This window comes from Leucoraja erinacea, chromosome 2, assembly GCF_028641065.1.
Source record: "Leucoraja erinacea ecotype New England chromosome 2, Leri_hhj_1, whole genome shotgun sequence".
Classification (NCBI taxonomy): domain Eukaryota; kingdom Metazoa; phylum Chordata; class Chondrichthyes; order Rajiformes; family Rajidae; genus Leucoraja; species Leucoraja erinaceus.
The window spans coordinates 45,596,789-45,617,725 of NC_073378.1; the positions used below are offsets into that span (position 1 = coordinate 45,596,789).

General features: G+C 40.9%; 1 protein-coding gene across 3 annotated transcripts in view; it reads right to left on the bottom strand.

Moving 5' to 3' along the window:
• krit1 (KRIT1 ankyrin repeat containing) overlaps window positions 1-20,937 on the bottom strand; it is a 50,039-nt gene that overhangs the window by 24,419 nt on the left and 4,683 nt on the right. For all 3 annotated transcript variants that reach the window (XM_055656055.1, XM_055656049.1, XM_055656063.1), the window contains 3 exons: window positions 11,077-11,236; window positions 3,657-3,749; window positions 904-1,033 (listed from right to left, as the gene is read on the bottom strand). In XM_055656055.1, coding sequence (XP_055512030.1) covers window positions 904-1,033; window positions 3,657-3,749; window positions 11,077-11,236 — 383 coding nt within the window. The remainder of the gene's footprint in view (window positions 1-903; window positions 1,034-3,656; window positions 3,750-11,076; window positions 11,237-20,937) is intronic.

The window sequence follows — 20,937 nt, forward strand, 5'->3', positions numbered from 1 at the left end:
GAATCCAGAACCAGGGGCCACAGTTTAAGAATAGGAGTAAGCCATTTAGAACGGAGACAAGGAAACACTTTTTCTCACAGAGAGTGGTGAGTCTGTGGAATTCTCTGCCTCAGAGGGCGGTGGAGGCAGGTTCTCTGGATGCTTTCAAGAGAGCTGGATAGGGCTCTTGAAAATAGTGGAGTCAGGGGATATGGGAAGAAGGCAGGAACGGGGTACTGATTGGGGATGATCAGCCATGATCACATTGAATGGCAGTGCTGGCTCGAAGGGCCAAATGGCCTACTCCTGCACCTATTGTCTATTGTCACTTACACACAAGAAAATTAGTTGAGAGAAGGGCGAGACTGGCATCTCAATGTTCCAGATTTAGATGTTTAAAATGCTATAGAGTGGGATGTGAAAGAAGTGGGAGAGCTCCATGATTGATCAGGGAGAACGTCAGTGCCACTTAGAGAGGACAACCTGGAGGACTCATCCCGTGAGGCAATATGGGCAAGAACTCAAAAATCAGAAAGGTGCTAACACTGTGATGGCATTATTGTTTATAGGTCTCCAAATAGCCAATGGGAGGTAGAAGATCAAATATGTAGTCCCTTTATGGAAAGATATAAAAGCAACAAAGTTATTGCAGTGGATAACATTAATTTCCAAATATTGACTGGAATTTCCTTACTTCATTTCTTGAAGTGACAATTTTTAAGAGGTGTTTTTGACAGACAGGGAATTGAGTATTGTTGACTATTATTTAGGGGAGGAAAGTTATTATTGCAATGAGAGTTGGTCAGGTTTTCTTACACTTTCTTATTCACATTTTCAAGATAAGGTTTGTTATTAGGAATATCTAAATATCATGCAATGTTCATCACACGATTGCAAGTTATGTGATAAGAAATTAATTCTTACTTGTCCAATGCAATCAACATTTTTGCACTGAAGGTAGAAAAATGATTACTGGTTTCACTACACACACGCATAATATCCTGGAAACAGTAAAAGCCTGGCACTCCAAGGCAATAGGATATCTTGCTGTTTTCTGCAAATGATAGAAGCAATAGATAAATAGTACAATATCTGGCATTTTATTAACTTTTATTCATGACAACAGATCAGTAAATGTAATTTAGTAATGAATACAAAATTCATTCAAAATGGTTCAATCCAACAGGTCTTGTGTACACTGATATGCTTTTGAACTGAAAACTGCATTATACATTATGACCAGATATCTATATTACTAAAAGTCAGATCTTGACCACTTCCTGTTGTTCTGCATATTGATTTTCGAAAAAAAGCTGCCACTTACAGCTGTGATTTTTGGCCATCTTACACAGCCCCCCTCTGCTGCGCAGGACAAGAGGATTTTTCCCATCGATGAAAAATAAAAGAGTTACTAGTGTTTTAAAAATGTTGAGATTTTCTCTCTGGAAGGCCACGCCCCTTCCAGAGGGACAATAAAACCCAGAAGTGTTGAGTGCCTCAGTCAGTCTCTGCAAGATGGGGGAAGCGAGAGGGTCACGTCTCTCAGTCTGAGCTGTGAATAACACTGAACACATGTCTACTAAACTGTGAGTTGTTTTACTGACCTGTCAGTGGCCTTAATGTGGTTTTGAAAATATAGTTTGGAAATGCTAAAGCTGTGTTGCCTTTGGTTTGGAAATGCTAAAGCTGTGTGTGCCTTTGGGGTGGAAACGCTAAAGCTGTGTTGCCTAATTAAAGTTGCCTTGTCTAATTAAAGTTGCCTTGCCTACTATATAATTAAAAGTCTAATCTTGACCACTTCCTGTTTGCGCTTTATATTGATTTTAGAAAAAACGCTACCACGTATGGCTGTGATGTTTGATCATCTTACTCAGTCCCCCTCCGCTCATCAGGTGCTGAGGATTTTTCCCATCGATGAAAAATAAAAGAGTTATTAGTGTTTTAAAAATGATGAGATTCTATCTCCTGTCAATCACGCCATGAATGCCACGCCCCTTCTGGTGGGAAGGGGGGAGGGACTATAAAACCCAGAAGTGTGGGCGTGGCTCAGCCTCTGCAAGATGGAGGAAGGAGAGGTCATGACTCGCTGTCTTTAGTGGCCTTGCACCCTGCTTGAAATGGTATGAAACTGCACTTGAATTTGGTGGCCTTGCACCCTGCTTGGTGGAATTTCAAGGAATAGCCGTGAATCAACTGCCAGCCCACCAGCCGTGAGTGAGCTGCCAGCACAACAGGCTTGAGTCACTGAGCCGCCAGCCCAAGAATCCATTCGGCCCACTATATCCATACTAGCCCTCTGGAAACCAGTCCCTTCAGCCCACAACACCCATACTAGTCCTCCAGAAAGCCCCCCACCCCCTCACTGGCCACCAATATTGGAATTGGTGGAGAGGTGGAATATTGCGTAGGGGGACCAGCCCTCCCGTGTGATGCTGGGACCCAACGGGTCCCACTTAGTCTAGTTATAACTATAATTTCCTAAAAGAAAGATTCTTACTGTTGTGTATCACAAAAAATAACTCAAATTATAAGAAGGGAAAAGCAAACCACTAGAGGAACTATAGCTGGGCCCCATACCAGAAGGGCATTTTGGCTTAGGATGGAATGTAAGGAGTAAGGGTATGGGACACGTATGATTATTTAAGTATTACCAGCATGAACTTGGCTGAACGGCAATAAATAAATAGTGATTATTTTTAGTGTGAAGATTCAAGTGGAAGAAGACTACAATGTTTTAAAAATTACAGCCAGGTATTTCAGAAAAATATTCAAAAGAGTTTGGAACGCTTAGCAAACACATTTGCTCATAGATCAAATGCTCATTTTTAATACTATGTTGATAGATTTTTTTTTTTGTCGTCAAAGATCAAGGTATATGGAGTTAGGTCACATGCCAGCCATGATTTCAATGAGTGACTGGACAGGCTCAAGGTATTAAATGGCCATTTCCAAAGAGGAATCATTTTTGTTTTTCATCCATTCTTCTTCAATAACAAATTTATTTTTAGTTAAGAGTCAATCGTTAGTACAATGCTTCTTTGCTCGGAGTTGTACAATAGTCTGAAAACATCAACTGAAAGTTTAGTTTTTAGAGACAGCATGGAAACAGGCCCAACGAGTCCGTGCTGACCAGCGATCCTCACACATTAACACTGTCCTACATATACTAGGGACAATTTACACATACACTAAACCAATTAACCTACATACCTGTACGTCTTTGTAGTGTGGGAGGAAACCGAAGATCTCGGAGAAAACTCACACAGTCACGGAGAAAAAGTACAGACTCCGTACATACAGCACCCATAGTCAGGATCGAACCTGGTCTCCGGCGCTGCAACTCTACTGCAGCGCCCCCGTGCCACCGTAATTTTTTTTGTACCCAATTCAAAACCACCACTTTGAAAGGAAACTAGCTCTTCATGACTGGTTACATAATCTTGCCCATTAACAATTAGAATCAATGTTTTCTTTTTATCAAAATGTAGTATATTGTCACTCAATTTTTATTACAGATTTTATTAAATGTATGTGTTCATTCTCTCATATTCCCAATGACAAACATATGCGTCTGATATACATTATTACTGTCAGTAAAATAGTTATGAAACAACTACTTTGTTTCTTCTAGAGTATAACAAAATACATTCAAACAGATGTTGACAATGTGGCGTTACCTTTGATTGCTGCTGGCACAACATAAAGTGAAGCTACTTTGCAAAGATTCTCTCCTTGAATAGGGAATTCTTTGATCCGAACCACACGTTTACCTTACAACAAATAATCACAATTTAAGAATGTTATTGGCATATATATTGAAAATGTTCTAGTTTCATCTACTTTCACATTGTTGTCACATTTTTGTACACTTCACATCATTTTTTTTGTCCGAGTGACTTACTCTACGCAAACTTGTCCTGGTGCAACAACATTATTTGGCCACTTGATGGTATTGTACACAGTTCGAACATCTGCAACAACTAATTAGATACACGTCAACTTCTATTGTTCTACTGATGGGCAACTTGTTTTTTTTTAAGCTAAGTTAAGGTTCATTTTCTTTTGAAAATAAATGATCGTGTCCCAAAGAGTGGCTTGCAGTGGTGGAAATTCAAAAAAAAGTTTGGCTTATATTTATTCCGATCAATAAAACTGATGGTTTCATTAATTCAAACAAGTTAAATTTTATAGATCTTACAGAAAAATATAAAATTATAAAAGGACTGGACAAGTTAGATGCAGGAAAAATGTTCCCAATTTTGGGCGAGTCCAGAACCAGGGGCCGCAGTCTTAGAATAAAGGGAAGGTCATTTAAGACTGGGGTGAGAAAAAACTTTTATACAACCCAGAGAGTTGTGAATTTGTGGAATTCCCTGCCACAGAGGGCAGTGGAGGCCAAATCACTGGATGGATTTAAGAGCGAGTTAGATAGAGTTCTAGGGGCTAGTGGAATCAAGGGATATGGGGACAAGGCAGGCACGGGTTATTGATTGGGGATGATCAGCCATGATCACAATGAATGATCTCCTCCTGCACCTATTTTCTATGTTTCTATGTTTTTCTTGTTGTAAAAAAAAAAAAATTGAGACATTTTCTGGTTGGCTGCCAATGATATTCCGCAGGGGGTCGTACTGGGCCCGTTGCTCTTCACATTGTATATCAATGATTGGGATGAGGGAATTAAAACTTTGTGGCCAAGTTTGTTGATCATACGAAGATAGATGGAGAGGCAAGTAGCATAGAGAAAGTAGGGACTCTGCAGAAGGACTTTGACAGGTTGGGAGAGTGGGCAAAGAAGTGGCAGATGTAATACAGCATAGCAGTCTGGAGTCATGCATTAGGATAGTAGGAATAAATGCGTTGACTATTTTCTAAATGGGGAGATGATTCAGAAATCGGAGGTGCAAAGGGACTTGGGAGTGCTGGTGCAGGATTCCCAAAAAGTTCATTTGCAAGTTGAATAAGTAAGTAAGGAAGGCAAATGTAATATTAGCATTTACTTTGAGAGGGCTAGAATAGAATATAAAAACAGGGATGTATTGCTGAGGCTTTATAAGGGCTGATCAGATCGCATTTGGAGTATTGTGAGCAGTTCTAGGCACCATATGTGAGGAAGGATGCGCTGACGTTGCAGAGGGTGCAGAGGTTTATGGGAATGATTCCGGGAATGATTGGGTTAACATATGATGACGTTTGATGGCACTGGAACACTACTCACTGGCGTTTAGAAGGATGAGAAGGTACATCATTGAAACTTACCGAATAGTGAAAGACCTGGATAGAGTGGGTGTTTCCACCAGAGGGCATAACCTCAGAATAAAAGGACATACCGTTAGAAAGGAGAGGCAGAGGAATTTCTTTAGTCTAGGTTGGTGAATCTGTGGCATGCATTGCCACAGATGGCTCTGCAAGCCAAGCCATTGAGTGTTTTAAGGTGGAGATTAACAGATACTTGATTGGTAAGAGTGTCAAGTGTTATGGGAAGAAGGCAGGGGAATGGGATTGAGAGGGAAAGAAACATCAGCCATGATTGAATGGCAGAGTAGACTTGTTGGGCCAAATGGCCTAATTCTGCTCCTATGACATGAAACTTTCCATATGTGGGCTAGTGAACAACAAAGCCAAAACACTGGGAACAGGGAAGCGCAAAACATATTTTGAGGAATTTTAACTGAATCAGCTGTTACGATTTATGATGCATTATCTGAAGTACAATGGAAGCAAATTCAGTGGTAAATTTTGAATGATTTGGATATTTACATATTTAAGTTGTGAAAGGTGCACATATGGAACAAAATGATAGTTTTGAGTAAAACATAAAAACATAGAAATTAGGTGCAGTAGTAGGCCATTCGGCCCTTCGAAAGCCATTCAATATGATCATGGCTGATCATCCATCAGAACGAAATGATAGTTTCTGAGTAAGCTTGAACAGACCCAGAGGAAAATGTATTTTCACGGTGTACAATTCCATGGTGGTATAGTCAAGCAAATGAACTCCTTACCAAAAGTTTACCAAATGAACCTGACAATTAAAGAACGTAAATACTCAGTCAGTTTAGAAGAAAATATAAGTAATCTCAGAAAGAGCGTGAAATCAATTTGTCATCACTGACAATGGCAGATGGGTACCTCACCATCTACTGCACCATGTTTCTAAATGAGCATTTTTAAGTAATGCAGCTTATGTGCAAAACAAATTATGATCTATATGTACAGTTTATAGGTATTGCACATATGCAGATAAATATCAACAGGATTTAAGATTAAGTATGCAGGTATATGAAATGTGTGCATAACCAAAAATATCTAGCTTAAGCCTCAAAAGGATTTTGATGCAAATTTCAATTACATGTCTTCAACCTGAAATATTAACTGCTTCTCTTTTTACAAATTCTGCCTGACCTGCTCAGTGTTTCCAATTTGTTTTTAATTTTAATTATTGCTGCTCTTTCATGTTGGTTTTCAGTAACATTTGAGAACTACTCAAGACAACACATTTACAAAGAATGTTCTGGGGCTAAAAGGACAAGTCTGATGCTCTCAATTCCAATAGATTGTTTGTTGGGTGACTCAATAAAAGAACGTGAAAATGTTTGACCCTTTACTTTGTTAACACAAAACAAATTCATTCCTAAGGATTTGGTCATACTAGAATAAATTAAATTCATAACAATTACTCTCTCTCATACACTTTCTCCAATGCTGTAATTGAGCTCAGCACAACAGCAAGGATATTTTGTTCTCCAGACAAAGCCTCCCTCTTTCACAATATTAAAGCTTTATTCTACACTTAAATGGGGTACAGAGGGAGATCACATTTCAAAGAAGTGGTACAAGCCAGAAAAGGCAAATGACTTTCTTAAATTCTGTAGAAAATTACAATACAGTACTATGAAATAACATTGAAGATTAAAGCATGGGAGAGAATCCAGAGGAAGGATTCTGTGAGAGAATGCTAATTATAAACAAAAACTTGAAGGGCTGAACTTATTTTTATGGAGGAAAGATGACTAATCGAAGATGTCTCTCTTTCAGACAATCCTTCAGAGTCATGGACACCTTACTTTGGGTCCTGAATGACAAATGAGTCCTCTGCAGTAGCAGACTTTGCTATGGTGATGCAAGTGAATTTGCTTGGAGTGAGTAGTTGGATGGTTTATATTGTTCTACACAGCCTTTGCTGTCTATTGTTGGCATCCACATGCTCCCAAAGAAACTAAAAGTACTTGCTGTCTTCCCAGATACATCTCTAACAATTCGACAAAACCAGCACGTCTTTCAGATGTGGCAGGAAAACAGTACACCCAGAGTAAACTCACATGGAGAATGTGTAAACACCACAGTAAGAGCACCAGAGGTCAGGTCAAACCTGGTCTGTGAGTCAACAGCACCATTATGCCACTACTGGAGATAAAGCCACTCCATAACTAAGCCAATGCTATGAACAAATGCTTGACCTGAGCCAGCACAACAACATAACATAAGAAGGTACACAAAATTGCTGGAGAAACCCAGCGGGTGCAGCAGCATCTATGGAGCGACGGAAATAGGCGACGTTTCGGGCCGAAAACCTTCTTCAGACTGATGGGGGGTGGGGGGGAGAAGGAAGGAACAGGGGAGGAGGAGGAGCCCGAGGGCGGGCGGATAGGAGGGTGGGAGGAGACAGCTAGAGGGTTAAGGAAGGGGATGAGACAGCAAGGGCTAGCAAAATTGGGAGAATTCAATGTTAATGCCATCCGGACGCAAGGTCCCCAGGCGGAATATGAGGTGCTGTTCCTCCAATTTCCGCTGTTGCTCACTCTGGCAATGGAGGAGACCCAGGACAGAGAGGTCGGATTGGGAATGGGAGGGGGAGTTGAAGTGCTGAGCCAGCGGGAGGTCAGATTGGTTATTGTGGACTGAGCGGAGGTGTTCGGCAAAACGATCGCCCAACCTACGCTTAGTCTCCCCGATGTAAATTAGCTGACATCTAGAGCAGCGGATGCAGTAGATGAGGTTGGAGGAGATACAGGTGAACCTTTGTCGCACCTGGAACGATTGCTTGGGTCCTTGAATGGAGTCGAGGGGGGAGGTGAAGGGACAGGTGTTGCATTTCTTGCGGTTGCAACGGAAAGTGCCCGGGGAGGGGGTGGTGCGGGAGGGAAGGGAAGAATTGACAAGGGAGTTGCGGAGGGAGCGGTCTTTGCGGAAGGCAGACATGGGGGGAGATGGGAATATGTGGCGAGTGGTGGGGTCACATTGGAGGTGGCGGAAATGGCGGAGGATTATGTGTTGTATTTGCCGGCTGGTGGGGTGAAAGGTGAGGACCAGAGGACTCTGCCCTTGTTGCGAGTGCGGGGATGGGGAGAGAGAGCAGTGTTGCGGGGTATGGATGAGACCCTGTTGTGAGCTTCATCTATGGTGGCGGAGGGAAAACCCCGTTCCCTGAAGAACGAGGACATTTCCGATGCCCTGGTATGGAATGTCTCATCCTGGGAACAGATGCGGCGTAGGCGGAGGAATTGGGAGTAGGGGATGGAGTCTTTACAGGAAGCAGGGTGGGAAAACGTGTAGTCCAGATAGCCATGTGAGTCAGTTGGTTTGTAGTGTATGTCGATCAGGAGTCTGTCCCCTGCGATGGAGATGGTGAGGTCAAGGAATGGTCGGGAAGTGTCGGAAATGGTCCAGGTGTATTGGAGTGCCAGGTGGAAGTTGGTGGTGAAGTGGATGAAGTCAGTCAGTTGTGTGTAGGTGCAGGAGGTGGCCCCAAAGCAGTCATCAATGTAACGGAGATAGAGGTTGGGGATGGGGCCCTGGTACGTATTGAACAAGGATTGTTCAACGTACCCGACAAAGAGGCAGGCATAGCTGGGGCCCATGCGTGTGCCCATAGCTACGCCTTGTGTTTGGAGGAAATGGGAGGAGTCAAATGTAAAGTTGTTGAGGGTGAGGACCAACTCCGCTAAGCGGAGGAGAGTGTCAGTGGCTGGGTATAGGTTGCTCCTCTGGTCCAGGAAGAACCGGAGGGCTTTGAGGCCATCCTGGTGGGGGATGGAGGTGTATAGTGACTTGACATCCATGGTGAAGATGAGGGGGTGAGGGCCTAGAGAGTGGAATGCGTGGAGGCGGCGGATAGTGTCTGAGGTGTCTAGAACATAGGTGGGAAGGGATTTGACCAAGGGGGATAGTATGGAGTCAAGGTATGTGGAGATGAGTTCGGTGGGGCACGAACACGCAGAGACAATGGGTCTGCCGGGAGAGCCGGGTTTGTGGATTTTGTGGTTGTGGTTTGTGTTCCTTTCTTCTCCGCCCCCCCCCACCCCCCATCAGTCTGAAGAAGGGTTTTGGCCTGAAACATCACCTATTTGCCATTCATAGATGCTGCTGCACCCGCTGAGTTTCTCCAGCAATTTTGTGTGCCTTCGATCTTCCAGCATCTGCAGTTCCTTCTTGAACATAACATAAGAAATAGACAGGTATTTCAGAATCAGACTGACCCACAGTTTATAGACTCAAAGTGCTGGAGTAACTCAGTGGGTCAAGCAGCATCTCTGTAGAAAAAGGATGGGTGACATTTTGTAGCCAGAACCCTTCTTCAGGCTGATGGGTTAGTCACATGTAACCGAGGTAAAAGCTTTTGTTTGCATGCTATCCAGTCATGAAATGACAATACACAATTAAAATCAAGCAATCCACCGTGTACAGATAAAGGATAAAGGGTATAACATTTAATACAAGATAAAGTCCAACAAAAGAGTTCAAAGGTTCCCAATGAGGTAGTTGGGAAGTCCGGATTGCACTCTAACTGATGAGAGGACAATTCAATTGCATAGTAACAGCTGGGAAGATGGTCTTGTGGCTGAAGATGATGCAAATACATGAGGGGGAACTTCTTTACTCAGAGAGTGGTAGCGGTGTGGAATGAGCTTCCAGTGGAAGTGGTGTCGGCAGGTTCATTGGTATAATTTAAAAATAAATTGGATAGGCATATGGATGAGAAGGGAATGGAGGGTTATGGTATGAGTGCAGGCAGGTGGGACCAAGGGGAAAAAAAGTTGTTCGGCACGGACTTGTAGGGCCGAGATGGCCTGTTTCCGTGCTGTAATTGTTATATGGTTAAATATCTCTGCAAGGGCCTCTGCATTTTCTTGTCTAGCTTCACACATGGTCTATCATGCGTCTGGAGAAGCCCTAGGGATTTATCCACCTTAACGTGCTTTAAAACTGCCAATACCTCTTTAGTTCTAAGTAATTTCAAGTAAAACCAACACAAGATACTAGAAAGGAGTAAACTAGGACATATAAATAAACTGCTGTAGGGACTTGTATTGACCTTGGGATATCTCCAAAATGCTTCATAGCCAATGAAGCTATGATCAGTAAAATTACATTTTGCATGGTAATTTATCCCAGATTACTGCAATTAATAAAATTAATTTCAATTGATGTTCTGAAAGTAGAAAATCACAAGTACTAACATAAAAATGAATACATAATACAAATAATCATTGGCATAAATTCCACTCTACTTCCCAAACAAATGGTTTCTATGATCAAGGATACCTGAAGACCATCATCTTTAAATTTGACTCTTAGGTTATACTGTCTTGTCAACTAGAAATCGATCATATCCCTTCATAGTTCTGGTCAAAATTACAGAAATGCCCAGTTAATAGCTATGCAATTGGTCCATTCCCTTACTGTCTAGCCATAACGGTAGGACTCCCTTCACTGCACAGGTTGCTGCGGTTTAAGAAGGTACATCATCACCACATTTGCATAGACAATAGGTAATAGAAGCAGGAGTAGGCCATTCGGCCCTTTGAACCAGCACCGCCATTCAATGTGATCATGGCTGATCATCCCCAATCAATACCCCAGTCCTGCCTTCTCCCCATATCCCGACTCCGCTATTTTTAAGAGCCCTATCTAACTCTCTCTTGAAAGCATCCAGAGAACCTGCCTCCACCGCCCTCTGAATAGTTCAATGAGGTATTAAGCAAAATTTGACTTTCATTCATTGTATTCATGCAACAATTAAATGTTTAAAATTGGTGACACCAAATTATATCCAGTACCTTTCACTAAGCATAATAAACTGGATTTATTTTCTACCTTTAATTCCTTGATTGTTCGGAGATGTAAGCTTGGTGGCTTCAACTATGAAGTCGAGTATGTCTTGTCCTTTATTTTCATCTCTTTTCAGTTTTGTTTGCAACAAAACTTTCTTCCTCTTTTTTTCATTGGCTTCATTTTGTAACTCTAGCAACAGAATCTTGACAAAAACAAGAAACAAACTAAGTGTAAAATATGTGATATGTCACATTTGTACAAACATATTAAGTATTTTCAAACCTCTGTCTTAAGAGGAACATCACTGCACCGAGGTGTATAAAATTGTAAAGAAAACAATTCAGCTAGTCCATGTGACTGCAGATAGAATGTTCAAAGTTCAAAGTAAACTTTATTGTCAATTCAAATAAATTGGATTGAAATTGCGTATCCCCATACTCCAAATGTGCAAGTAATATTTATAACACAGACAGACAATATACCAATAAGATAGACAATATACATTATTTAAAATATTCACAGTGTGCCAGAATGTAGTAAAATTTTGAGGTATGTTATTAAGGTGCAATAATAAAGGAGCAATATAGAAAAGTGCAAAGAGTATACTGCAGACATTGAGTTAAAGTTAAATGTTCATGGAATTTTCTTGAGTGTGTTGAGTAGTCTGGTGGCCTGAGGGAAAAAGCTGTTTTTGAATCTGGTGGTTTTGCTCCGCTTGCTGCGGTAGCGCTTGCCAGATGGTAGGAGAGTGAACAGTTTGTGTGCTGGGTGGGTGGTGTCTTTGTTCCTTATTAAATATTTTTGTTTTTTTCATTGATATTTGCAGCACATCCTTTTTTACCACTCAAGATGTATTCGGTAGTACTGGTAAAATCTTTGCAAAAAGGAGTCAGATGCAATTCTATGCTGGGAATCTAACAAACTCCTGCCCTCCACTGGCAGCAATAAAACTATTGAAGTGGTCTCATAGCCTTGGAGCACAGTGCGGATTGATGCATTAAGGCAACAATGCATGCCTGCGAGGTTTACGAAGGCCGGGTCAGGGTGAGTGTGGCAGTAGTCAGCACTAGGATGCGAGGTTAGAGCCACAGGCTGGCTGGCACAATTATTGCAGCCAATACTTGGGACAGGCAGACCTGATCCACATGTTGACATACAGCACTGTTTCTTTTGTCACCACCTGCTGAACGTGATGAAAGCTGGTGTTCTTGCTCCATTTGTTTGGCTGTGCAGCTCTCCTCTGTACAGATATTTCTCAAATAATCTCATAGTTCAGTTTAGTTTATTGTCACATGTACCGAGGTACAGAGAAAAGCTTTTTTTGGGACCTAACCAGTCAGCGGAAAGACAATACATGTGTACAATCTAACTAAATACAGTGTATAGACACATGCTAAGGGAATAGCGTTTAGTGCAAGATAAAGCCAGTAAAGTCCAATCAAAGAGGGTCACCAATGAGGTAGATAGTAGTTCAGGACTGCTCTCTAGTTGTGGTGATCACTGACCATAATATCTGGTCTGGGGAGAACTGGTTAGGATGCAGCCCTGAGCACCACATCTCAAGATCGAGCAGCAGCATCACTTCTCTAGCCCGCCCAACACCAGTTCCCCCACACAAACCACTGTAGACAGCCTTGGTGGGCATTCCACACTGAGCGATGCAGTATTGAAGTGGGAGCTCCAGCAGAGGTAGGATTCGCACCCATTTCTTGGCATAGCAGTGCCCTAAGCAGATAGTAAATTTGTAAAGTACATGGGACATACAGTATACTTGTGCACGTTCAGGCTTCAGGACCAAAAGAGCCATAATGAATACACACTTCGTAACACAACATTAAGTGGCATACTTATGTTTCTGGTGATGCTCTATCACATTAGTTCCTAAAAGCATTTCCATGTTGTGTTTCTGTGGCAGAGCCATAACACAAACCTACAAATCACTCTATTTTGTTTGGTTAGCTTAATTTAGATATAGTTTAATTACAAACAAGTTGGTTGCAGGAACATTTTTCAAACTTCATTCTTTTAAGTAACCACAAATGGCCATTAAACACAAAGCAATAGGACAGATGGAATGAAAACTTATAAATTGGGAATTACATCATGTTTTTCATAACCTTCCAAATGATTCACAGCAACATAGTGCAGTTGTCTTTGTAAAATATGGTAACTTGACAGCAATTTTGTTCATGTGAAAACTTCACAAAAAGCAATGACCAACCAGTACAATGACTGCAGAATTAATATTCCCAAGTTCTTTGATTAATGCCTCCAGATCTTTTACCTCCATCCAACATGGCAGGTAAAATTATTTGTAACTTTTCATCTTTAAGCTGACATTTCCAATATTGCAGCATTTGTATTGCACTGAAGTTTCAGCCTAGAATATATTCTCATGCCTTTGGAGTGGGGCTTGAAACCACAGGTCAGTTGGTGCTGCACAAATCACTGGAAGTCCCTTCCTCAAAGGCTGACAAAAGCAGTGTTTTCGAATATTTAAGTGTTCGATAAATTTACTTCAGCAAGAGGGTGAAAGGTTACTGGGGGATGCAGAGTTAAAGTCAAAATTAGATCAACCGTATTGTCATGAATTGTGAACCAGGCTGGAAGGGCAGAGGGGTCTTCTCCTAGTCCATGCAGGAAGCTACTTCTACATTACCAAGGCTGTCAACTGGCTTGAAAAAGTATGAAATTGCTCAGGTATTGAAAGCAAGAGTTTGACTTCACCTTAATCAACATGAGACTCAGAAAGAAAACCACATAAGTGGTTGCATTACAACAAGAAGTTAACAATGTTTCGCAGATTATCAGTACATCAGTTGATCCAGTACCTTCTTTTAACAATAGAGACAGTAAATGTTTGAAAGCTACTACAAAGCAATACTGTTCTAGAGTTGTTATTTAATGAGTCGTTACTTAAAACAGTGTAGTCCATCCCTCTGCCAAATAACACTTTGTTCTTGGCAATATATTTTATAACCTAATAAGCTTTTAACAGTGATAATGCTTTACCACTTAATTTCAGAGACCCTCTCCTTTAAACAACGTTGAACAGATAAAACAATTCAGAACATTACGTTGAGGAGTGATTTGAAACACCAAACCCCTAAGTATATGTTACCTACAGTGCCCTGCATGTTTGGGACAAAGACCCATCATTTAATTAATTGGCCTCTGTACTCCACAATTTGAGATTTTTAATAGAAAAAAAATCACATATGGTTAAAGTGCACATTGTCAGATTTTAATAAAGGCCATTTTTATATATTTTGATTTCACCATGTAGAAATTACAGCAGTGCTTATAGATAGCCCCTCCATTTCAAGGCACCGTAATGTTTGGGACACAGCAATGTCATGTAAATGAAAGTAGTCATGATTAGTATTTTGTTGCATATCCTTTGCATGCAATGACTGCTTGAAGTCTGCGATTCATGGACATCACCAGTTGCTGGGTGTCTTCTCTGGTGATGGCCATCTTTAGCTTTTGCTTGTTTTGGGGGCTAGTACACTTCAGTTTTCTCCAGCATATAAAAGGCATGCTCAATTGAGTTCAGATCAGGTAATTGACTTGACCACTCAAGAATTGACCATTTTTTAGCTTTGAAAAACTCCTTTGTTGCTTTAGCAGTATGTTTGGGATCATTGTCTTGCTGTAGAATGAACTGACGGCCAATGAGTTTTGAGGCATTTGTTTGCACTTGAGCAGATACGATGCGTCTCAACACTTCAGAAATAATTATGCCATCATCAGCAGTTGTATCATCAATGAAGATAAGTGAGCCAGTCCCTTCAGCAGCCATACAAGCCCAGGCCAAAGCACTCCCAGCATCATGTTTCACAAATGAGGTGGTATGCTTCGGATCTTGGGCAGTTCCTTCTCTCCTCCATTCTTTGCTCTTGCCATCACTCTGATATGTTAATCTTCATCTCATTTGTACACAAGACCTTTTTCCAGAACTGTGGCTGCTCTTTTAAGTACTTCTTGGCAAACTGTAACCTGGCCATCCTATTTTTGCAGCTAACCAGTGGTTTGCATCTTGCAGTGTAGCCTCCGTATTTCTGTTCATGAAATCTTCTGCAGACAGTGGTCATTGAGAAATCCACACCTGACCTCTGAAGGGTGTTTCTGATCTGTCGGACAGGTGTTTGGAGATGTTGCTTTATTATAGAGAAAATTCTTCTGTCAACAGCTGTGGAGGTTTTCCTTGGCCTGCCAGTCCCTTTGCGATTAGTAAGCTCACCAGTGGTTTCTTTCTTCTTAATGATGTTCCAAACAGTTGATTTTGGTAAGCCTAAGGTTTGGCTGATGTCTCTAACAGTTTTATTCTTCTTTCTCAGACTCATAATGGCTTGACTTTCATTGGCACAACTTTGGTCCTCATGTTGTTAAACAATAATAAAAGTTTCCAAATGTGATGGAAAGACTGGAGGAAAGACTAGGAGCTGCGAGCTCTCTTATACCTGCATTAAGGAGGCATTTAAACACACCTGAGCAATTACAAACACCTGTGAAGCCATGCATTCCAAACATTATGATGCCCTGAAATAGGGGGACTATGTATAAACACAGCTGTAATTTCTACATGGTGAAACCAGAATGTATAAAAATATCATTTAATAAAATCTGACAATGTGCATTTTAACCACGTGTGATTTTTTTTCTATTACAAATCTCAAATTGTGGAGTACAGAGGAAAATAAATAAATGATGGGTCTTTGCCCCAAACATTATGGAGGGCACTGTGCATTTCCCTTTTCAGATGGGATGTATTCAATAAGTCAAATATTTCAATTTTATGGTGCAAATCCGAGCGATTCTGCAAAAGAAAAATGTGGCAGAGAATCTGGAATAAACGTTGTTGGCCTCTTGTCATGTGGTTGCAATGCCCTTTCCAAAAGTTAATATTGCATACTTCCCTTTAAATGTCCTAAAACGAGCACAGATGAACAATAAGGGAAAGTGTGTTTAACCAATAACATTCCACTACTCAAATTATGGCTTCAATAATAACAAATACTTACACAAGCATGATATGGAAGAATTTTATGTTGCACAAAACAGTGCCAAGAAAACAAAAAGTGAACTAGAAATATCATTCCATCTACATGGCAATGGCGAGAGGCATGGATTGTCTAATGGCTAAAATTCATATGTATTAACCGCCTATACTTCCCCGATGTCTGATTTGGTATCTTGTTGGCTTTCCAGGTCTGTACCCAGACTTCTTTTGTGTTTCTCCTACCTTGTTTAACAACAATGTTTAAGTCAAATTCATTCCATTATTTACATTAAAAGCTAACTGTATTCAACATCACCTTTCTTAACTTCACATGCCACATACAAGAAATGGTACAAACTACAAATGTTTGAAAACTTCTTCAATACAACACAAATTATTTTTGCCTGATAATAAAATTGAAAAGAAATCTCTTTAATATTACATGCTTAGTTTATTACACCTAACACACAAGAACCAAGAAAAAAATATAACAGGAGTAGGTTGCTGAGCCCCTCAAGTCTGCTCTGCATTCAATATGATTGTAGCCGACCTGCTCCAGGTCTCATCTCCTTGTCAGTACCAGTTCCCCAATCTTTCACAGATCTACTTACCTCTGCTTTAAGTAGCTCCAATGTTCTAGCCTCTGCAACAATAATTTTCAATATACCTCAGTTGTTAATGATTGACCTCTTGTAACTATGTTCTCTTAAGACATTATACATCTCAATAAGTTCACCTCCTATATTCTTATAAATACCAAACAAAACAAATTTCTATTCACTGCTCATGATAGGATGGATAATCCACTCATCCCAGGTATTGGCCAGGTGGATCTCTTTTGGACTGCCTCCAAGGCTATTACATCCTTTCTTGAATAAGGGGACCTAAACAGTGCACAGTACTCATGGTGCGGCCTCATGAATACCCTGTAGAATGGTAACAATACCTTCCCATTTCTAATCTCCAATCCTCTTGTGAATAATGGTCAATAAGCCCTTTGTTGTTTGAATTACTTATTGCACAGGCCTGCTAAACTTTTGTGATTCATGCACAAGAGCAACTGGATCTCTCTCTACTTCACAGAGTTATAGAATCATACAGCGTGGAAACAGGCTCTTCGGCCCAATTTGTCGCGCCGCCCAAGATGCCCCGTCTACACTAGTCTCACCTGCCTACGGTAGGCCCATATCTCTCTAAACCTATCCTATACATGTAACTGTCTAAATGTTCCTTAAATGTTGTGATAGTCCCTGCCTCGACTACCTCCTCTGGCAGCATTTTCCATACACCCACCACCCTTTGTGTAAAATAGGTGCTCCTCAGGTTCCTATTCAATCTTTTCCCCCCTCACCTTGAACCTATATCCTGTGGTTCTTGGTTCCCCTATTTGGGGTAAAAGTTACCCTATCTATTCCTCTCATGATCTTATACACCTCTTGTACACCCATCATCCTCCTGCACACAAACAAATAAAGTCCTAGACTGCCCAACCTCTCCCAATAGTTCAGGCCCTTAAGTCCTGGCAACATTCTCGTAAATCATCTCTGCACCTTTTCCTGCTCAACAACATCTTTCCTATAACAGGGTAACAAAAACTGAACACAATACTCTAAATATGACCTCCACAATGTTGTGTACAATGGTAGCATAACCTCGCCACCTCTACTCTCAATACTCTGACTAATGAAGGCATTTACAATCTCTCTCCTTTCAAACAATACGTCACACATTCCTTCGCTCCGGAGATGCTGCCTGGTCCGTGGAGTTACTCCAGCTTTTTGTGTCTATCTATATCTTGCTGCAGCAGCACAATATTCTCATTACAACATGCCCTTCCACTTATATTTGTGTCATCAGCAAACTTGAATACCTCGTATTCTGCCCCCCTCCTCCAGTTCAGTTATGGTTTTTTTTAATACATAGATACATAGACAATAGGTGCAGTAGGCCATTCGGCCCTTCGAGCCAGCACCGGCATTCAATGTGATCATGGTTGATCATCCACAATCAGTACCCCGCTCCTGCCTTCTCCCCATACCCCTTGATTCCGCTAGTTCTCAGAACTCTATCTAACTCTTTTGAATGCATCCAGTGAATCGGCCTTCACTGCCTTCTGAGGCAGAAATTCTACAGATTCACAACTCTGGGTGAAAAAGGTTTTCCTCAAATGGCCTACCCCTTATTCTTAAACTGTTTTCGCTTCTTCATTCTGGGGTATTGTGTGTAGATTGATAATTAAAAAAAATTTTTAATCCATTTTAAAATAAGGCTGTAACATAACAAAATATGGAAAAAGTGAAGGGATCTGAATACTTTCTGAATGCACTGTATAACTTATAGATACAATGCCATAGATAAGCATTTCAGGGAGGTGGTCACGTGCAAGGTATAGGCAGGAAGGAGATGGGTAACCACCAGAAAAGGTAGTAGGTAGAAAGTGCAGTATAGAAAAAGTTGGAAACAGTAGCAACCCTTCATTTGAATTCCTTCTTCCATCATGTGAGTAGCCAATGTTGTCTTGCCTGCTTTCGTCACCAGTGTGGTGTCATGGATGATGCCGGGTTCAGCAGTGACCACACTGACACTCGCAGTAGGTTGAAGTCATGTGATATATTTTATTTAAAGTGACAAAGTTAAGGATCGTTTGGGAACACTGACCCTTGTCATTAGGGCACATGCAAGGTGGCTCTGGCGATCTCGGGGTTGTCTCGGTAGCTCGATCGTGGACTCGAAGGACGAGGCTTAGCCATCTCAAGCTTCCCCCAGCAGTTCACCCTTGCCTCGAAAGGAGGCACTGAGCTCCTCAGGCTTATCGTGGTGGCTCAGCTTCAAGATTGAAGAGGCAACGCTGGTGGTCTCTGCCTTATCCGGGTGGCTCAGGCTTTGCCTCTGTTTGTGGGTGCAGTCCAAGGGCAGGAAGAGGCACTGGCATCTCAAACTTGCCCTGGCCTCTCAGTATTAGCCTCATTAGAGACACTGCATGTCGAAGTTCAGCCGGGCCAATCTGATATCAGCTAATTGAACCCAGCTGTTAGCGACGATGCTGAGGATTGGCCTCTCCGGGCCTGTCTGCCAGATAGGAATCAGAGCAGCTTCAGAGGGGAAGAGTTGCTGTCACAGTAAACGCAGATGACATCAAGAAGACTGTTAAACTATACTGCAGTATATAGATCATGTGCAGAAATGGGTAGAGAAATTGCAGGAATAATATGTAAGCTTTAGAAAGGGTAGAAAAAAATTGCCAGAATTAGGGGGTATTAGCTACAGGGATAGGTTAGACAGACTTGGATTGTTTTCTTGGAATGCCGGAGACCTGATAGAAGTATATAAAATTATGAGAGGCATATAGAAACATAGAAAATAGGTGCAGGAATAGGCCATTCGGCCGTTCAATATGATCATGGCTGATCATCCAACTCAGTATCTTGTACCTGCCTTCTCTCCATACCCCCTGATCCCTTTAGCCACAAGGGCCACATCTAACTCCCTCTTAAATATAGCCAATGAACTGGCCTCAACTACCTTATGTGACAGAGAATTCCAGAGATTCACCACTCTGTATGAAAAATGTTTTTCTCTATTTTTTTCTGTATATATGCTTTTCTATATATATTTACCATATATATGGTAAATAGTCAGAATTTTTTTCCCCAGGATAGAAATATAAAATACTTGTCGGCATAGTTTTAAGCTGAGAGGGGCAAAGTTTAAAGATGAGCGGGGCAACATTTTTTTGTAAACAAAAAGGTGGTGTGTGCCTGGAACGCACTGCTAGGGGGTTGGTGGTTGAGGCAGATACAATAGTGGCATTTAAGAGGCTTTTGGATAGACACATGGATATGTAGGAATATTCAAGGATATGGATTATGTGCAAGCAGATAAGAGATGGTCTTAGTATTATGTTCAGCACACACTTTGTGGACTGAAGAGCTTGTTCTTGCCCTGTACGGTTCCATGTTTCAAAAATAAATGGATCAATAAATTCGATCTACCACTAAAATGAATATATGCAACCAATTAGCCTGCAGATTAATTATACTTAAGCCTCTGTTCCCAATCTATACATTGTTTGTCTGTAGGTTACCAGCTTCTCGCAGTTTAGGAACAGGAATTTAACATAAACCTGATTGGGTTGTGCTGTATAAAAATAAAATAAAAGCTCTACAACAAGAATTGGAATTGGAAGGATATTTCTTTATAAATAAAATCTGAATTTAACATTATCTAAAAAAGACAAAATGGCAGATTATGGTCATTCCAAAATGCTCGTAACACAACTTGAAACAAGAGCAGGAGTAATCCATGAGAACATGACTGATCTACTTCTCTCTCAACACTATTCCATATTGATTTCCGCTATAAACAGTGATTACTGATCAGTACTTTCTATCCTTCATCAGAACTGAAAAATCCAAAAGGTATAGTGCTTTATTTAAACACTGAACTATATCTCCTATTAATTAGGTTTCATGTAATTTACTGATCTTATCTTCAGAATTCGCTACGTCCCAAACCAATCACCTAAGCAGAACAGACGTGTCTCTTTTTCCAAGCAACAAGTTGCTTTGTTATGAATTTTACATGGTGGATAGGAAAACTATTTGCTATGTTTCTTTTTTGCTAATCATTCACATTTATTACCTTTCTATTCCTACTTACTATTACATATTACAAAATTGTTTTCCAGTTGCAAGAGCTTTACCATTCGAAAATTATTTTAATTGAAAATATTTGCCAATGCATTCTGAATATCTGTGCTGAAATGTATTTAATTTGCCATTTCAATACTCTTATTCAATCAGTTGGATACGCAGCCTTTATGCTAGCGACTCCCAAAGAGTTATTTGCATACATTTTCTTTTAATCAGCCCTGAGCAGTGGTAAGTTTTGCTCATGTCTAG